Here is a 19207-nt window from a genome sequence, read left to right as displayed (position 1 = left end):
AGCCATTCTGGGCAGAACAAGCAAGGGGGGCAGAGCCAAATACGAGCTAGCGAGATCCTATTGGCGCGTTCTAGCGTAATCGTCATATTTCCGTTAGGGAACGCCTACTCTGAAGTTCGCGTGTGCAATAACTTAATTTGCATTCCTTCTAAACAACGCGAGTTTTGAAAACTTTTGCAAAGGGTAAAGTCTACAAACCTTAGTCCACTCTGTTCATAACATATTCCAGTTTTGGGAACAGAAAACTTTATTGAGATCAAATGTTTCATCGGTAGTGATTGGAAACGCCAAGCGGATGCTTCACATTTAAACATCCAGTGAAATATCTGTCTCGTTGTTCCATCTGTGGTAAGTAGTGTCGAGAGGTTTGTGATGGGATGCCGCTAATGTCAGAAGTGACTTTTAGTACCAGGTTAGGATAACTTACGCAGCAGGTTAGTATAATTAACGTAGCAGTTTAGGAGAATAGGTTAAGGTTATGAAAAGGGTTAGGGTGAGCTAAAATGATCCTGACGCAACTCAATAGTCACTGACACCAGTGTCCATAGGCTGTAAAAGTGTCATGGGACCCCTCCCCCCAAAATAAACAACCCCTCAGTATATGATGGTTTACATTCTTTATTTTTTTTTTCCTTGTTCATTATGACCTTACACGTCAACTGTTGACAAACAATCAACTGTCTTTTCTTTCTATTTTAACAGACAACTGTAGCCCATCTCTGGGTAATAACATGTACCATGCAGCCTATTATAAAACATGGGGAATGGTAGGCTCTGTTAAAATCTTATATGGTTCATCATCATCTTAGGTAGATATTTCACAATTCTATATCAGTGAAGATCGGTAAGGCTGGGTTTACACAGGCAGCCCAATTCTGATTATTTTCCCATGAATTGGTCTTTTGACCAATCAAATCAGCTCTTTTGCCGATAATTGGGTAAAACATCAGAATTGGGCTGCCTGTGTAAACCCTGCCTTACAAATCTTCACTGATATAGAATTGTGAAATATCTACCTAAGACATTGAGAGTCACAAAATACACAACTAATATATTTTACAATATATATCTTGTCAAAAATATTTTGTAATTACCCATTCTATCCCAACTCCACCTGAACTGAGATTATTATGGCCATTTGGTCCTATGTATTAAACAAATGTGAAGGAGCAAATAAAACTAATATTTATTTGAACACTTCAGGTAAATGTCTATAAAAAGATGCTGGATAAAACAAAAAGTCTATTCGTTCAGCCTTAAAAAAAAAAAGCTAAAACGATAAAATCCATTGATAAAAGTTAGTATTTGCACTTCAAACCATCTTGGGAAAAATCATCACATTCCCTTGTCTCTGACTCCAAAGAGAGATGGCATGGAGAAATGCTTTAATTATGCTTTTTGTTTTGTCTCTGTAGTAATGCACTTGGTATGGTTGTAATTCTACTGTTGCCACCTGACTCCTCGCTCTCATTGAACATGTCCCTCATCGCTTCATTCTAGATCTTCTCTCATTGGACATGTCCCTCATCGCTTCATTCTAGATCTTCTCTCATTGGACATGTCCCTCATCGCTTCATTCTAGATCTTCTCTCATTGGACATGTCCCTCATCGCTTCATTCTATATCTTCTCTCATTGGACATGTCCCTCATCCCTTCATTCTAGATCTTATGTCCCTTGATCCAGTCAAGATATTCTACCTTTAGACAAGTCCCTCATCGCTCCAGCCTAAATCTTCTTCACATAATTCCCAGGAAACATGCCTTCCCTCCCGCGAAGACGACCGTACCACCAGCCTGATGGATCTGGAGGGAGGACAGGTGAGGAAACCAGTCAATCTAGCCATTATAGATTATATAGTCCTTTTCTATCCTCAGAGGGAATTACAGGTGAAGAACAGGAAGACTGCATCACAGTTGAAAATGTGGTTATAGTATGCCTTTAATAATGCTATAATACCAGCAGTATATAATATGTAGCAGTACTTATAGTGTATGACTAATAGCAGTTTTATACTACTGTAATTAATATACTCAGTTTATATAAATATAACTTCAGAGATGATCTGCTTTAAGGGTTTAGTACCTTCAGTGAGGATTTCAATGACATCCTCCGCATTGAAGCTCAGCTCATCAGTGTCCTGGGCATCGTAAGCATACAGCGCTCGGCATTCTGGGGAGCGAGGCTTGGGCTTGGGGGCAGGCTTGGGGCGGCCCGCTCCTGGGGAAGGCTTGACCTCCTTCGAGCGTCTACGATGAAGACTGAGCAAAATTGGGAGGAGAGAAAGAGAGATCTAGAAAAAGTGCCTTTCTTGGTTTACAGTATATAATACCATTTGAGTATTTTAAAAAAACAAACACCAGCAACAACAGGAAAAATATCAATTTGAACAACCTCACAAGTATCCAAACAGGGCCTGAGAACTCACCCAGCCACTCCCTGGTCAGGCACGTTCATGAAAGCGGTGTCTGCCTGGCTCTGGTTGTTGGAGCGGTTGTTGGTCTGCCGGGACCCCTGTTGTCGTGGTAGTGTGGGCTGCTCCATACTGGACTGTCGGCGGAGCAGAGAGACCCTGGAAGCCCTGGACGAGGGCGGCCCACCCCGCTGACCACCACCCCCACCTCGGCCTCTGCCCCTGGGGGCGCCTGAGACAGATGAGGGAGATGTTGAGTCAGGTCAAAAGTGAAATGAGTGGCATCATTGGAGAGGCTCAGATATCTAGTTCTCTCACCTTGTGACTGCTGTCCTGAGCCTGGAGTCTGGTTTCCCATGTAGCGACTTTTCCTGTTGTCCCTGCGGGTCGGTCCTGGGGAACACATGACAAAAAGGTGTGATGTGTCTGAAATGCTATGGGATGGTTGCACAGACCCAGATTAAGCCTACTAATAGAAGTCTCCTTTCAAAGTGCATGGACTCACTGGAGTTCTTGGGGAGCCCAGGTCCGATGGTGACTATGAGGACCTTGCTGCTGGGCTTCACAACCGCCTCTTCTCCTTGGCCCGGCTGGAACTGGATCTGCCTGGAGCCAGCCGCTGAGAACGGCCCCCAACCTCCCTTCTTCACCTTAAACTCCAGTCTAAACGAGGAACGGAGAGGGGAGAGAGAGAGAGAGAGAGAAGAGCAATGGGTTAAGATATGGCTTAAAAGACTCAAACTGGATAACTTTTGTATTATGCATCTTTGAGATTATTCATGATCTTTGTCGTAAAGCATGACACTAGTATGTTTTAAGGGAAATCTGCAGTTGCAAAATCCATTTTTGGACATATAAATTAATGATATGTACCCATTGATTCTCAAAGCATAAAACACTTTAGAAATGCCTCATGAGTTTAGTTCAACTTTCACACCCAGTCCAGTGTTTCCCCTAGGATTTTTTTCAGAAGCGGTTGCAAAGTTAGCGTGGGGAGGGTCTCCCGCCAAAATGTTTAAAGGCCCTCTTGGCTGCAGGTTTTGCTGTTTTAAAGCAAATTTCCTGCCATTCTACACATTTCAATATGGGGTGGGGAGAATTGTTTTGTTTTAAAAGCTAATTTCCTACAATTCTCCACATTTAGCCAGGGCTTATGCCATGTTCTTATGCTATCTGAGTGACTCAAACAGTATAACAAAATCACATCGGGACCCATGCCATGACATTTTTTGAATTTTAGATTCTCCCTGACTGTCTAGTTTTCATTTTGGTGGTTGTACATGATCTTATAAATATATAGCTCCATCGTCTTTTATACATACTTTATATGTAGTTTTAGTCATTTAAGTTGCTGATATGGTTTCAACTGCAGATTGGCCCTTTTAGTTTAACAGTAAGGCCCCTTTTAGTTTAACAGTAAGGCCCCTTTTAGTTTAACAGTAAGGCCCCTTTTAGTTTAACAGTAAGGCCCCTTTTAGGTTAACAGTAAGGCCCCTTTTAGGTTAACAGTAAGGCCCCTTTTAGTTTAACAGTAAGGCCCCTTTTAGTTTAACAGTAAGGCCCCTTTTAGTTTAACAGTAAGGCCCCTTTTAGTTTAACAGTAAGGCCCCTTTTAGTTTAACAGTAAGGCCCCTTTTAGTTTAACAGTAAGGCCCCTTTTAGGTTAACAGTAAGGCCCCTTTTAGTTTAACAGTAAGGCCCCTTTTAGTTTAACAGTAAGGCCCCTTTTAGTTTAACAGTAAGACCCCTTTTAGTTTAACAGTAAGGCCCCTTTTAGATTAGTGGTAGTGTGGGCTTTTAGATTAACAGTAAGACCCCACTGATTGGTCTAAGGCTAAGCTCAGAGTAAAGACTGACTGACAGGTTGTTGAACTTGAGCGGTAGCTTCCTCTGGGTCTTCTCATCATAACGTTTGTAGAGCAGACTGAGGAACTCCGTCTTGAAGATGCACTGAAGGACACTGTCGTAATGCTCCTCGTGGATGATGAAGAAGTCATCCTGCAGGGTGCTGAGGGAGGAAAAGATACACATCTTTTCAATGAAAACCCCATTTCTACTACTGTGCATCATGACCATCAACTGGTATAACACTTCCAGAGTATCTAAACCTGCACCTGAGAGAGACTGACTGAATCTTCTCCACTTCTATCTGTCTCTTCAGAACCTCGTGGATCTGCCCCTTATCTGGTCCCTGCTTCACCTTCTCCCGACCAATCAGATACAGGAACTTAGGGGTCAGGATGAGGTCACGCTTCACAGTCTGTAAGAAGGAGAGAGGCATATTATATAACTTGTTGCTATTATAGGCTTACTGACCAGGAACCACAATATATAGGGGGTTCAATGAGCAGACAAGCATTGGCAGTATCCACCAAACCATTGGTGGAGTATTAACACTGTCTCGTCTATCTAACATGAATAACAATAGCATTATGCGTTCTGTGACAATATCAATGTTGGTTTGTTACTGTGGTCATACTTGACTCTTACCCTAAACCTGCGGTCATATTTGGCAACCACATCTGCAAAATCGATCTTCTCCCGGCGGCCCACGAACTGCCGGATCTCGGGGTGGTTGTTGGTGCCGATGTAGTCGCCCACAAAGTTCCTGTTGAGACTGTTCCTCCTCCTCTCCTTCTTATTCAGTAGGATGTCTGAGGCTACAGGACACGACACAGTGTGATACAGTACTGAACTGTTCCTCCTCCTCTCCTTCTTATTCAGTAGGATGTCTGAGGCTACAGGACACGACACAGTGTGATACAGTACTGAACTGTTCCTCCTCCTCTCCTTCTTATTCAGTAGGATGTCTGAGGCTACAGGACACGACACAGTGTGATACAGTACTGAACTGTTCCTCCTCCTCTCCTTCTTATTCAGTAGGATGTCTGAGGCTACAGGACACGACACAGTGTGATACAGTACTGAACTGTTCCTCCTCCTCTCCTTCTTATTCAGTAGGATGTCTGAGGCTACAGGACACGACACAGTGTGATACAGTACTGAACTGTTCCTCCTCCTCTCCTTCTTATTCAGTAGGATGTCTGAGGCTACAGGACACGACACAGTGTGATACAGTACTGAACTGTTCCTCCTCCTCTCCTTCTTATTCAGTAGGATGTCTGAGGCTACAGGACACGACACAGTGTGATACAGTACTGAACTGTTCCTCCTCCTCTCCTTCTTATTCAGTAGGATGTCTGAGGCTACAGGACACGACACAGTGTGATACAGTACTGAACTGTTCCTCCTCCTCTCCTTCTTATTCAGTAGGATGTCTGAGGCTACAGGACACGACACAGTGTGATACAGTACTGAACTGTTCCTCCTCCTCTCCTTCTTATTCAGTAGGATGTCTGAGGCTACAGGACACGACACAGTGTGATACAGTACTGAACTGTTCCTCCTCCTCTCCTTCTTATTCAGTAGGATGTCTGAGGCTACAGGACACGACACAGTGTGATACAGTACTGAACTGTTCCTCCTCCTCTCCTTCTTATTCAGTAGGATGTCTGAGGCTACAGGACACGACACAGTGTGATACAGTACTGAACTGTTCCTCCTCCTCTCCTTCTTATTCAGTAGGATGTCTGAGGCTACAGGACACGACACAGTGTGATACAGTACTGAACTGTTCCTCCTCCTCTCCTTCTTATTCAGTAGGATGTCTGAGGCTACAGGACACGACACAGTGTGATACAGTACTGAACTGTTCCTCCTCCTCTCCTTCTTATTCAGTAGGATGTCTGAGGCTACAGGACACGACACAGTGTGATACAGTACTGAACTGTTCCTCCTCCTCTCCTTCTTATTCAGTAGGATGTCTGAGGCTACAGGACACGACACAGTGTGATACAGTACTGAACTGTTCCTCCTCCTCTCCTTCTTATTCAGTAGGATGTCTGAGGCTACAGGACACGACACAGTGTGATACAGTACTGAACTGTTCCTCCTCCTCTCCTTCTTATTCAGTAGGATGTCTGAGGCTACAGGACACGACACAGTGTGATACAGTACTGAACTGTTCCTCCTCCTCTCCTTCTTATTCAGTAGGATGTCTGAGGCTACAGGACACGACACAGTGTGATACAGTACTGAACTGTTCCTCCTCCTCTCCTTCTTATTCAGTAGGATGTCTGAGGCTACAGGACACGACACAGTGTGATACAGTACTGAACTGTTCCTCCTCCTCTCCTTCTTATTCAGTAGGATGTCTGAGGCTACAGGACACGACACAGTGTGATACAGTACTGAACTGTTCCTCCTCCTCTCCTTCTTATTCAGTAGGATGTCTGAGGCTACAGGACACGACACAGTGTGATACAGTACTGAACTGTTCCTCCTCCTCTCCTTCTTATTCAGTAGGATGTCTGAGGCTACAGGACACGACACAGTGTGATACAGTACTGAACTGTTCCTCCTCCTCTCCTTCTTATTCAGTAGGATGTCTGAGGCTACAGGACACGACACAGTGTGATACAGTACTGAACTGTTCCTCCTCCTCTCCTTCTTATTCAGTAGGATGTCTGAGGCTACAGGACACGACACAGTGTGATACAGTACTGAACTGTTCCTCCTCCTCTCCTTCTTATTCAGTAGGATGTCTGAGGCTACAGGACACGACACAGTGTGATACAGTACTGAACTGTTCCTCCTCCTCTCCTTCTTATTCAGTAGGATGTCTGAGGCTACAGGACACGACACAGTGTGATACAGTACTGAACTGTTCCTCCTCCTCTCCTTCTTATTCAGTAGGATGTCTGAGGCTACAGGACACGACACAGTGTGATACAGTACTGAACTGTTCCTCCTCCTCTCCTTCTTATTCAGTAGGATGTCTGAGGCTACAGGACACGACACAGTGTGATACAGTACTGAACTGTTCCTCCTCCTCTCCTTCTTATTCAGTAGGATGTCTGAGGCTACAGGACACGACACAGTGTGATACAGTACTGAACTGTTCCTCCTCCTCTCCTTCTTATTCAGTAGGATGTCTGAGGCTACAGGACACGACACAGTGTGATACAGTACTGAACTGTTCCTCCTCCTCTCCTTCTTATTCAGTAGGATGTCTGAGGCTACAGGACACGACACAGTGTGATACAGTACTGAACTGTTCCTCCTCCTCTCCTTCTTATTCAGTAGGATGTCTGAGGCTACAGGACACGACACAGTGTGATACAGTACTGAACTGTCCTCCCCCCTTGTTATTCAGTAGGATGCTGAGGCTACAGGACACGACACAGTGTGATACAGTACTGAACTGCCCACCTCTCCGTGTTATACAGTAGTCTGAGACAGGACACGACACAGTGTGATACAGTACTGAACTGTCCACCTCCACACCTTGTTATACAGTAGGATGCTGAGGCTACAGGACACGACACAGTGTGATACAGTACTGAACTGCCAGGACACAGTGTGATACAGTACTGAACTGCCAGGACACAGTGTGATACAGTACTGAACTGCCAGGACACAGTGTGATACAGTACTGAACTGCCAGGACACAGTGTGATACAGTACTGAACTGACACGACACAGTGTGATACAGTACTGAACTGCCAGGACACGACCCACTGTGATACAGTACTGAACTGCCAGGACACGACCCACTGTGATACAGTACTGAACTGCCAGGACACGACCCACTGTGATACAGTACTGAACTGCCAGGACACAGTGTGATACAGTACTGAACTGACACGACCCAGTGTGATACAGTACTGAACTGCCAGGACACGACCCACTGTGATACAGTACTGAACTGCCAGGACACGACCCACTGTGATACAGTACTGAACTGCCAGGACACGACCCACTGTGATACAGTACTGAACTGCCAGGACACGACCCACTGTGATACAGTACTGAACTGCCAGGACATGAACTGCCAGGATCCACTGTGATACAGTACTGAACTGCCAGGACACGACCCACTGATACAGTACTGAACTGCCAGGACACGACCCACTGTGATACAGTACTGAACTGCCAGGACACGACCCACTGTGATACAGTACTGAACTGCCAGGACACGACCCACTGTGATACAGTACTGAACTGCCAGGACACGACCCACTGTGATACAGTACTGAACTGCCAGGACATGAACTGCCAGGATCCACTGTGATACAGTACTGAACTGCCAGGACACGACCCACTGTGATACAGTACTGAACTGCCAGGACATGAACTGCCAGGATCCACTGTGATACAGTACTGAACTGCCAGGACACGACCCACTGATACAGTACTGAACTGCCAGGACACGACCCACTGTGATACAGGGCTTAACATATACAGTAGATATAACCCACTGTGATGCAGTACTGACCATATATGGTAAAAAGCTCATTCCCACAGAGAGAAACCAATGACTTACCTTCCTCTCTCATCTTGACGTACTTGCGGACGGCGATGTGTTTGCGCCAGGCCTTCTGGATGGCCCGAGCATATCCGTTATATTTCCTTTCCCTCATCTCCTCCAGCAAGAACAACTACAGACACACATTTCACAATACTTCTAGAAATCATCACCTTTACACTCAGAATAACCAGACTGTTATGTGTCAGTAAAGAGGTTTTCTAGGGAAGGAGAGAAAGATGTACTGATTCTGGGGCCTTGATGAAGATCTTAGTCTTTCCCAGCTGGTACTGGTCCTGGTCCATGTTGACAGAGCGGAGGAGGTGGAGAACCCCCTTCCTCTCCTCCCCTGTCCACCGGGGCCATGTCTCCCTGGTCAGGATGGCGTACCTGTAGGACCACACACAGCCATTTTACTGGACTGGTAGAATGTCCTCAAGTCCCTCATACATTTTTTAAATAAATAGAAACAAAATATTGGGTGGAATTTATTCCGATCAAGCCAAACGCTGATGAAAAAAACATGAACAAATACATTTGTACTGACGTTTGAAATCTGTAAAGCCAGCATGGAAATCCATCTCTTGCACCCCTGACCCCTATGACCTTAGGGCTCACCTCTGCAGGAACTTGGCAAAGGCTCGGCGGAATGCGTACCCGGCGCGGCGCACACGAATGTTCTCCCGCAGGCCCAGGTACTCCACCTGGTGTTTGGCCCGAGTGTCCTCCCAGTCCCGAGGCTTCTTGGTCTCGTTGGGCTTGATACAGCGGATGTAGTGGGGGGTGCACTTCATCAGGGTCTGGACCAGGTTGTTGGCTTGTTTCTGAAGGACATGGAGGTTCAATCACAGCTTGGTAGCACCGACCAGGCGCTCAGAGCAGTAAACAGACTGATGGAAGAAAATACATCCCTGTACAATAACACATTCAGTGACCCGTGGCCTGGATGTTATGGAAGACGGGGGTGGGGGAGTCACTCATCTGAGATTGGACTGGCATGTCTGTTTCCATAGCAACAATAATATTTAGTGGACAGATCTACGTAAGCATAACTGGCATCGTAGAATCTGTGGGGAAGGAATGGGATGGGTGGGATAATGAGCAGCAGTGGTTACAGTGTGGGTCTTTCCTCACTGGTTATTTGGACAAATCACGATTTCGTAGGTGTTAGCATCTTTCGAATTTCGGGAGGGGAGGGGACAGTCGGCCCGTAGAGAGGGTTCCGCTCCACGTTCCGGTTCCACACCTCGTTCTAGCGTCTCTTCTCTTCACACGTATGGACCCAGAACTTAATCAAGCAGCTGACCAATTACGTGAGACTTTGTTCTGGTTCTACAGAGATTATAGTAGCACACAACCGCGTCAGATCCTTACCTTGATCTTGCTACTGGCGGTGGTAGGACGGCCCTTTTTCTCTGCCTCTAGGTTTTCTGGGAAAAGGGTTTTTATGAAGGCACTGCCCAAACACAGACAGACAGAGAGAGAGAGGCTGGTCAGTGGCGGTCTATGTAATTATCATATAGTATACCTATTATAACACGTCTCACTACACTTACAATTCACTGCTCTGCATCAGCTCAATGATGTCGTTGAAGAGCACATCTCTGTTCCTCTCACAGAAGCCACTGACGTCATAGGACACCTGAGAGAGAGAACAAGCTATCAGTCTTTCATTTCAGCATTTTCCCTCTAACACATTCTGACATTTAGGACATGTGGGCTCCATGTACTCCAAACCCCCACCAGGGGGCAATGTACCAAATTAAATCAAAGAGCTGTAATCTTTGGAATGTTGAATCAGGTTGTAATGAGGATGCATTCTAAAAGCCCATAGTGTTGTACTGTATGATGTTCGTGCCTTGCCAGCGTAGTGGTGCACTATGAAGCCTTTATTCCAGCTGTTGAAGTGCTCATGGGAGCTGATTCCCGCTTGTAGCTTCTGGATCAGGGTCTGGTCTGCACCCTCCCCCTTAGCATGCATGGTGGCACACACATCGTCCAAGATACTCATGATGCCTGGGGGGTTCTGGGTAATAAGAACAGGGCATATCAAGAACTGTACCACACACACCATCTACTGGTACTGTAACTAGTTCACCTGAATTAGACAAAATGGCCGGTCAACTTCAGCACTGGCCGAATATGATCACTCACCAGTTTGGACTCAATGAGGTCACACACGATTTTGTTGTTAAAGTACTCGATTGGTGTCCACTTGATCCCTTCCTGCACATACTCCTCCTACAAGAAACAACGTCAGTATCTGGGAAAACAGGCCAAAGTAATGTAGACGTATCATAAGACGAAAGAGTGAAACAAGTAATGTAGAGTTATCACTTACCTGCTCAGCTTTTAACGTGAGCTCAATGAAAATCTGCTGCAGTTTCTCATTCACAAAGTTGATGCAGAACTGCTCAAAGCCGTTTTTCTATTCGTGTTAAATACAGATGTGAAGGAAAATGTTATGTTTGTGCTTTTCTAATAACCAATTCGACTGAGTTGATGCAAGTTACTGATTGATCATGCCTGGGAGGAATCCTCACTATCAGTATAAGCAATTTGGCAGTACGCCCAGAACCTTGTTTTGAGAAAGGAAAGGAAATCTCAGTTTCAAGGTGTCAGCTTGGAGAGAAGAAGCCTTGTGAGGTATTGGTCGGTCACAAGCATGAACCAAAAGTTAATGATGAATGAATTATAAATAAGGAATAAGCTAAACCATGCAAATATAACTTGTCTGTGGAAGCAGTATATAAGATAACTAACAGGACTACCATGGCAGAGCTAATACTTGGTGCATTTGTTTGTTGGAACCTCTCCAGCTTGATGATAATAAAGAATCATTCATTTCAGATTGACTTCAGGAGTCCCTGGTGGTAATTTCCACAACAGAGCGCATATGTAGTATTAACGATTTTGTATGAATAAAAAGCAGTAACAATTCAACGTAACTGGAGGTGGAAATTAGGTGTGCAGGACATACGTGTGCAATCTTAAACAAAATGATATGTGGTCTAACAGCCTATAGGTGGAAATGACTATGTATGCAGTGTTAAACGAAATGAAGGCTAGTCCAACAGTAGAAGTGGAACAACTCCTGTATGAGGCAGCACAGAAATATCCACCTGGAAGATTTCAAAGCCATAGATGTCCAGCACTCCGATGTTGAATTCCTCATGGTCTTTCTGTATGGCTTTGTTGATAGACTGGGGGAGTGGAGAGAAGAAAGAAATCTATGAAGAAGTTGAATTGCTAGTCTATATTTTCATGATACAGTACTACAATAAAAGGAAGTGTCATGGTCGTAGCAACAGTAAACCTCTTGTGAGACAACAGGACAGAACATGTGTACGCTACGCTGCCTCCCTACTGCTCCCATCTCTAGACGTGTTCTGTCTTGTGTGGCTCCCACACCAGCAGTCAAAAGACAAACAACTGGACAAGAACCCAGACAGCAAGTCCAACACATGTTCCGATAAGAGGGATGACTCTTTGTAGTAATTGTGAACATGTTTGGCCATGCTTTGCTGTTACATGTTCCCTCTACTAATTTTGACTAATTAACATAGGTGAGCAAATTGATGAGGATAAAAGGAAATTGAAATTATATGGACACTTACATCCACAAGAAAGTCAAACAGGCGTGAGTAGAGGGCTTTGGAGAGGGCGTCCCGTGTGAAGGAGGCCTGCTCTGTGTTCAGGGTGACAGCGATGCTCTCCGTCTTGCCTCCCCACTTGCTGTCCATGATCCGGCTGGTCAGCTTGTTTTTCAGACCCTCCTGGGAGATTCCCAACAGGTAGGCCGGGAACGCCAGGACTGCCGGAACATGGAGGAGGGGAAGTGATATAGGACAGCGAGAGAGATCACAAGTACAAAGAGGGCACAGGATAGGGGTTGGTTTGGGATGGTGTGTGTGTGTGTGTGTAACTCACAGTCCTCACTCTCCACCACAGCATAGTTTCCCTCCTCTCTGAAGGCGATGTTACCCAGATGCAGGATGCCTGCTACAATCTGCAGCACCATGTCCTGATCATCTACAGACAGGCCCACCACTAACATGGCCTCCTAAAACACACACACACACACACAATGAAGACAAACTGCCTCTCTATACATGTGAAAAGAGAGAGTGAGCGAGAGAGAGAGAGCTCACCATGGTGTCAGAGAATTCCTTCTTATCGTTGACATCCTCCACGGTGTAGGTGCCAGACTGGTTCAGGTAGAGGTAGTAGTCAGGTGTGGTGACACCAAGGTTCTCCCTCATCTCTTTAGTGGCGCCCCCCAGGAGCTAAGGGTCAGAGGTCGTTAGGTCAAAGGTTAATTAAGTGATGTAATTCTCTCCATAATTAGTTATTGTTATTCTGTCCCACCTGGTAGTAGATGTGGAAGTTCCTCTCTCCCTGGTTCTGTGACACCACCCTGGACTTCTCCAACAGGAAGTTGGAGATCTTCCCTCCGTCTGGCTCTCCTCCACGGCTGAACTGGATCTCAAAGTACTTCCCCTGTGGTAAAAACAGACACAGTGATTAAGGTTCCTTGTCCAGATAAGGCCTATAACAGGAATGCATCAACAAAGCTCCACCTAGAATCCTTCCTATTGCTTTCACCTATCTGGTCCCATCAGCTCTGCCAATGGGAGTGAATGGCAGAAGAAAGGCCACAACATTTTGGAATGAAATGCACCCCTAATTCCTTATCCACTCTATCGGTATTCCCAGATTCCCGGTTCTACTCACAAAGCGACTAGAGTTATTGTTGCGCACAGTCTTGGCATTCCCAAAGGCCTCCAGGAGAGGGTTGGATTGGAGGATGATGTCTTTTACGTGCTGTGAAGAAGAAGAATAAAGGAGAACAGATGAACCCACTAATATGTGTCTGAGAAGAAGAAATGAGAGAATGGAAGGGAGAATTAGTCAAATGTATCCCCTATACCTGGACTTTGGGACCTCCGCCCGACACCTTGGAGATGTAACCCATTATGTATTTTGCTGCTACGGTCTTTCCTGCTCCACTCTCCCCACTGCAAAGACAACGGAAAGCTTTGGGAAACAGGGCAACACCCGAACTCATTGTGATGGTATCCCATTGACAGAATGCATGGTTTATGTGACAGTTCAGGTTACAGGAAGTATGAAGTTTGATCTGTAGGAGTGAGATGATTGGTCAGACCTGATGATGACACACTGGTTCTCACAGTCGATCATCATGTTACGGTACATGTTGTCAGCCAGGGCGTAGATGTGAGGGGGGTTCTCATACTGGGCCTGGAAATGGAGGAGAAAACATTGCTCCAGTGTCCACGGCAGGTAGCCTAGCGGTTAAGAGCATTGGGCCAATAATCAAAAGGTCGCTGGTTCGAATCCCCATGCCGACTAGCTGAACAATCTGTCGATGTGCCCTTGACCAAGGCACTTAACCCTAATTACTCCTGTAAGTCACTCTGGATAAGAGTGCCGGCTAAATGACTAATTCAAAGAAAATAAAAAATGTTTTAATAATAATAACATATGTTGTGGCCTTTCTTATATATGAGTGTTTTCTACAAGCCCTAGGTGACTTGCTATCAAACATCCAGCAGTTTATTTTCAACATGTATTTTTATTAGATGTGTTTTTGTCCAGCTCGGTAAACAGCATTCACAATAGATGAAGCTTCTTACTTACAGGACTTTAGACAAATAGTGATAGAAAAAAAGGCATTTACAAAAACTTCTGCAGTAGAATACATTCTCACATATTTGTAACAGAAGTGGTTAATGGAGTGTCTACTGGTCCCTCAGACCCGAGTGAAACTAAAGAAATGAAGGAGGTAACTGAGAAACAGGAAGCCTTGGGGTTATTCATTAACTCTGTGATTATGAGGTGAGGTAAACAATGGACAACTTAATGGCATTGAACAGATCATTTACATGATAGTGGGAATGTGGGAGGGCATACTTTGCATCACCTATTGATAAGCAGCATTTTATACACTACAGTTTCTCTGTCTAGATCGAGGGATGCAAACAAATCCTGAAACTGGTAGGTAGGTGCAGCCAGCCAGCAGAAAGCCCAGCGGCTTTAGTAGTGTGTATATTACTCACAGCTCCCTGGTAGAGCTCCACCTCTCTGTCGGTGAAGTAGGGCAGCTGTTTAAAGGGGTTGACAGAGATCAGCACCGACCCTATGTAGGTCTGAGGAAGACACGTTAAGAACAACTAGAATATCCATCTGGAATACACCACCGCCAGGGACCACAACAACGTTGACGTGTGTAGTTGTGATCACAGTGTTAGTCCCTAACGCTACATGTGGTGTACTGGAAATATGGTGGTTGAGACACAAACATATTATCCTTCCATGTTGTTCTACACTTTTTAAGGCATGTTATTAACGCTAATCTCATAACAGGCTAATGTGGGTGAAGTGATCACACAGGTGTGTAGGTCCATAGGGTGTGTGTGTGTGTGTGTGTGTGTGTGTGAGACAGAGAGACTACGGTGTATGTACATCTACAAAGCACAGCAAAGCCTCAGTGTATTTGCCACATATAGCAGTGTGTGTCCTTGTTCTACTACTAAGTTGAAGCTGAAGGATACGAAGATGTAGTCGTCCATGTATCTCTTCTTGAGGTTGTCAGTGATGGCATCCTCGTTGATCTTGGACAGCAGGACCATGTCGTCCACCCCGCTGATCTTAACATTCTGGGTCTGCCAGTGGTAGCGCTCCTTACTCCCCTGAGACAGACAGACACAGACAGACAGACAGACAGACAGACAGACAGACAGAGAGAGACTTATTGCAACCAGTCACTGCAAATTCTCTCTTTCCGTTTCAACTCCTCTCCTCGTCCATTAATGAACACTCATATGTCCTCATTAACTGACTGAGGAGTGGGAAAGATCAGTGATGGGCTGGTAGCAGGGAAAACTGAATATGCCGGAATCTGACATACCAACTACTTTACACGAGGCTGTGAGCTCTTCAAAAATCGCATTGTGGAATTCTGGAAATGTACAATGGTTTGTGTGGTGGAAATAGTAATGGCCGCACAGTGTACACCAGTGGTCACCAACCTTGTACACAATAAATTACATAAAAGTAGCTTTCCAATACACTTTTTAGACTGTGCTTGTTAGACTGTGCCTGACACAAATAAGCTGAATATAAGTGTTATGTCCGTAAAGTAAAGAAACACAGTCTTCATACTCACCGCGCCATACGACCATAAAGATGTTCCCAACACAAAAGCCCATAACACACGTATTACACAATTACAGCAGCCTCGGTTTCAAAAGAGGATGACAACTGTGGTCATACTCAAACAGCTATAGAAATGGCTCAACCGTTGGCGTTAATCTACACTCTTACCAAAATAACCTTGAATATTGCCATATTGACCACAAGATAGTGAGGTAATAACTGTCATAATACAGCTGTGTGCCTGTGTGCCTGCCAGGATGAATCAGAACAGTATCATTTTATTGATTATTTAAACTTTATTTAACTAGGCAAGTCACTTAACAAATAACAAACAATAACAAATTCTTAATTACAATGACGGCCTACCAAGAGAAACGTTTATGATTGAAATACCCTCGTCAACTCAGTGGTGTAAAGTAATTGTTAAACACACATCACATTACCGTAAATTCCGGACTATAAGCCGCAACTTTCCCAGGCTTTGAACCGCGCGGCTTAAACAATGACGCGGCTAATATGGATTTTTCCCGCTTTCAATTTTTTCTCCTCCAAAAAAACACATTCTGTGACGTGCTCAGTTTTTTGGCGGCATGAAGCTTTCATTAGACCAATGAAATTGCCGAACGGGTTAAGGTCAAACAACTTTTTTTGTTTACTGTTTAGATTAAATCGAGCGCTCTCAAACTTCATCATTCTGATTACGGTAGTCATTTTGTCACCCTCATCATGGCAAAGACACGGAGAAATGCATATGATTCAGCTATCAAGTTGAAGGCGATTGATCTGGCTGTTGGAAAAGGAAATAGAGCTGCTGCACGGGAGCTTGGTCTTAATGAGTCGATGATAAGACGTTGGAAACAGCAGCGTGAGGAATTGACTCAGTGCAAAAAGACAACTAAAGCTTACTCCTAATTTTTTATTTTTTGTTACAAGCCGTGTTTCGTTAAAGCCTATTTATTTTTGTTACAAGCCGTGTTTCGTTAAAGCCTATTTATTTTTGTTACAAGTCGTGTTTCGTTAAAGCCTATTTATTTTTGTTACAAGCCGTGTTTCGTTAAAGCCTATTTATTTTTGTTACAAGCCGTGTTTAGTTAAAGCCTATTTATTTTTGTTACAAGCCGTGTTTCGTTAAAGCCTATTTATTTTTGTTACAAGCCGTGTTTCGTTAAAGCCTATTTATTTTTGTTACAAGCCGTGTTTCGTTAAAGCCTGTGTAAAGTTCATTTGTTTCAATGTACCGGTAGGCACCTGCAGCTTATAGACATGTGCAGGTTATTTATGTTTAAAATAATATATATATTTTTTTTAATTCAGTGGGTGCGGCTTATATTCAGGTGCACTTAATAGTCCGGAAAATACGGTATACAAGGTGCTGAATGAGAAACTCTGCATATAAAAGAAACAGAAAGGCTAAGCAGCAATATAGTGTGTAGGCTGTGTTGTTCCTTCATTCATTCAGTGATGGTCAGATGGGCAAGAAGAAGCAATGCCACGAGGGAAATACCTTGTGATTTATCAGTCATGAATCACCATGACAGACAGATGGTTTGGGTATTGCAACAGACAGTCCAGTTCTCGTAGAACAGTCACACGTCTGTGGCATTCTTAACAAGGAACCAAACAGGTCACAGGGTGAATACCAGCAGTGGTTTGTTCTCCTTTTCTCTAACTTGATCAGTACGGATAAAAATGAGATCAGGAAAGGAAGAATATTCTGTCACGTTATCCTCCTGAATGTGTCCAACCAACACAGAGTCCCGATGTTGAGTCCCAAAGTTATGACCGGGTATAATGTTGTATGCATGACATCACAGAGGGGTCTGTCCCCCGTGGACCTCAAATCTTCCTATCCTGATTTGTCTACATTCCATTTCCCTCCTAGGGCCTGTTCATTGGGGATAACCCTGCCCAGACACGTTGTTCCAGGTTGATTCATTTGAATCAGCTTCACCTGCAGTTTGACAGGGAAACTATTTTGCTAGCTGAGTGCTGTAACGTTTAGAGGCAAAACATTTACTATAGTAGCATAGCCACGGGAAGTAGTTGGGGGTATTGTTTGTGGAGGTGGGCAGGGTGGCAGCAGAGAAAACAATGTTTTGCGTGCTCTAATTGGTCCACTAATACAGGATTATTAAAGGCCCAGTGCACTACTTTTGTGAGAGAAAAAAAATTAAGAAACCATTTTGTATTCTGATTTTTCAGTGGGTGCTGCAGCACCCCATGGCTATGTGTAGTAGACTACAGGTATGCCTAGGCTGTGATTTAGGTGTGCATGCAATAACCCCTGGGAAAAGTGTATGCCCAGGCTAGTCGTGTTTCCATCTGTGGGTAGGCCTAAACTTTGTGCCTATTCCAATGTTATTAAATACTATAGCCCCCTTTCCTTGTCACCTTTCCTATAACCTAGCACCACTGATCATGACTTGAAAGGTGGAAGCAGCACTAAGGTGAAAACCTGTCCACACTTTTCAGTTATTGGAAAGGAGTTCAAGGAGTACTGGGACATTTGAGGCAATAGTCTACTGATTGAATCAAATGTAGACAGTCTACCTGTTCACGACAAGGAAGTCTGTGCAAAAAACTGCGCAGACTTACTAATATTTGCATCGTGTGGATCCAACAATGAGCTATACTGTTACACCAGTTGTTTAAAGTTAGTGATTTATGAATCAAAGAACGGACCGCGCCTTTTCAAGCTCGGGTCAGGCATCCAAGGATATCTGTCTACAATCCTCGTCATCCACCAGGTTTCTGTATCAAACACTAGGCAATATGACTTGTTGGCTCAAGGAAATATTCTCCAGTCGGGAGAACATCACGAGTAGGCTAAACATTCGATTTATGTTTAAATTCATTTCGGTGTGTAGTTGGTGATTGAGAAAAAGTATAGGTTACTTACCATTTTAACTTGATATTACTTCCTGATTGAGAAATCCACCTTACACGGAAAGCTTGAGGAGCTAAGCAAGGAGTGTCACGAGCTCAGGTGAAACTCAAACGTAATATCATACTTATAAATCTAAAGAGGGTTAATTTAATTGTCGGTATTATATGCTGTTTTCTATCAATGTAAAAACTTTCACCCGGTGCTTCAACGTTGATTGAGTAGCCTAGCCTGACTTCTTCTAAGGAGGTGTGGTCAGTTTGTAAGTCATTTAAACATTTGCTTAATAGCGGCAAGTGTGGACAGGTAAGGGAATACCTCTGCAGATGGTATTATGGTGTCTTTTAAAGCCTATCACCCAAGTA

At 44.3% G+C, this 19207-nt stretch overlaps 1 protein-coding gene across 2 annotated transcripts; it reads right to left on the bottom strand.

Moving 5' to 3' along the window:
• Window positions 1-600: 600 nt before the first annotated feature.
• Window positions 601-19125, bottom strand: LOC106593286 (unconventional myosin-Ie). 2 transcript variants are annotated; one of them, XM_045698250.1, is made up of 27 exons: window positions 18858-19125; window positions 15355-15492; window positions 14860-14949; window positions 13947-14041; window positions 13710-13797; window positions 13514-13603; window positions 13148-13279; window positions 12931-13065; window positions 12710-12842; window positions 12397-12593; window positions 11902-11982; window positions 11121-11207; window positions 10934-11020; window positions 10638-10805; window positions 10336-10421; window positions 10154-10235; window positions 9398-9603; window positions 9025-9169; window positions 8798-8912; window positions 4903-7568; window positions 4527-4672; window positions 4274-4420; window positions 2918-3075; window positions 2731-2805; window positions 2428-2644; window positions 2085-2260; window positions 601-1804 (listed from the first exon to the last, which is right to left on the bottom strand). In XM_045698250.1, the coding sequence occupies exons 1-27, from the start codon at window positions 18858-18860 to the stop codon at window positions 1728-1730; spliced, it is 5820 nt and encodes a 1939-aa protein (XP_045554206.1). In that variant the 5' UTR covers window positions 18861-19125; the 3' UTR covers window positions 601-1727. The 2 variants fall into 2 exon arrangements, with proteins under 2 accessions (XP_045554206.1, XP_045554213.1); XM_045698257.1 differs by having other exon boundaries at window positions 4903-5072.
• Between the last annotated feature and the right edge of the window lie 82 nt (window positions 19126-19207).

Source organism: Salmo salar, chromosome ssa02 (genome assembly GCF_905237065.1).
Source record: "Salmo salar chromosome ssa02, Ssal_v3.1, whole genome shotgun sequence".
NCBI classification, from domain to species: domain Eukaryota; kingdom Metazoa; phylum Chordata; class Actinopteri; order Salmoniformes; family Salmonidae; genus Salmo; species Salmo salar.
Note: the sequence above shows the minus strand (reverse complement) of the source record. Positions and strands in the feature narration are given on the sequence as shown.

What these genes read in the sequence shown, in the direction of transcription:
- LOC106593286 (XM_045698250.1), bottom strand. An exon ending in CCGCCAGTAGCAAGATCAAG is followed by an intron (nt 9,604 to 10,153) that starts GTAAGGATCTGA and finishes CATGTCCTTCAG; the next exon opens with AAACAAGCCAACAACCTGGT. An exon ending in CCTGACCAGGGAGTGGCTGG is followed by an intron (nt 2,261 to 2,427) that starts GTGAGTTCTCAG and finishes AATTTTGCTCAG; the next exon opens with TCTTCATCGTAGACGCTCGA.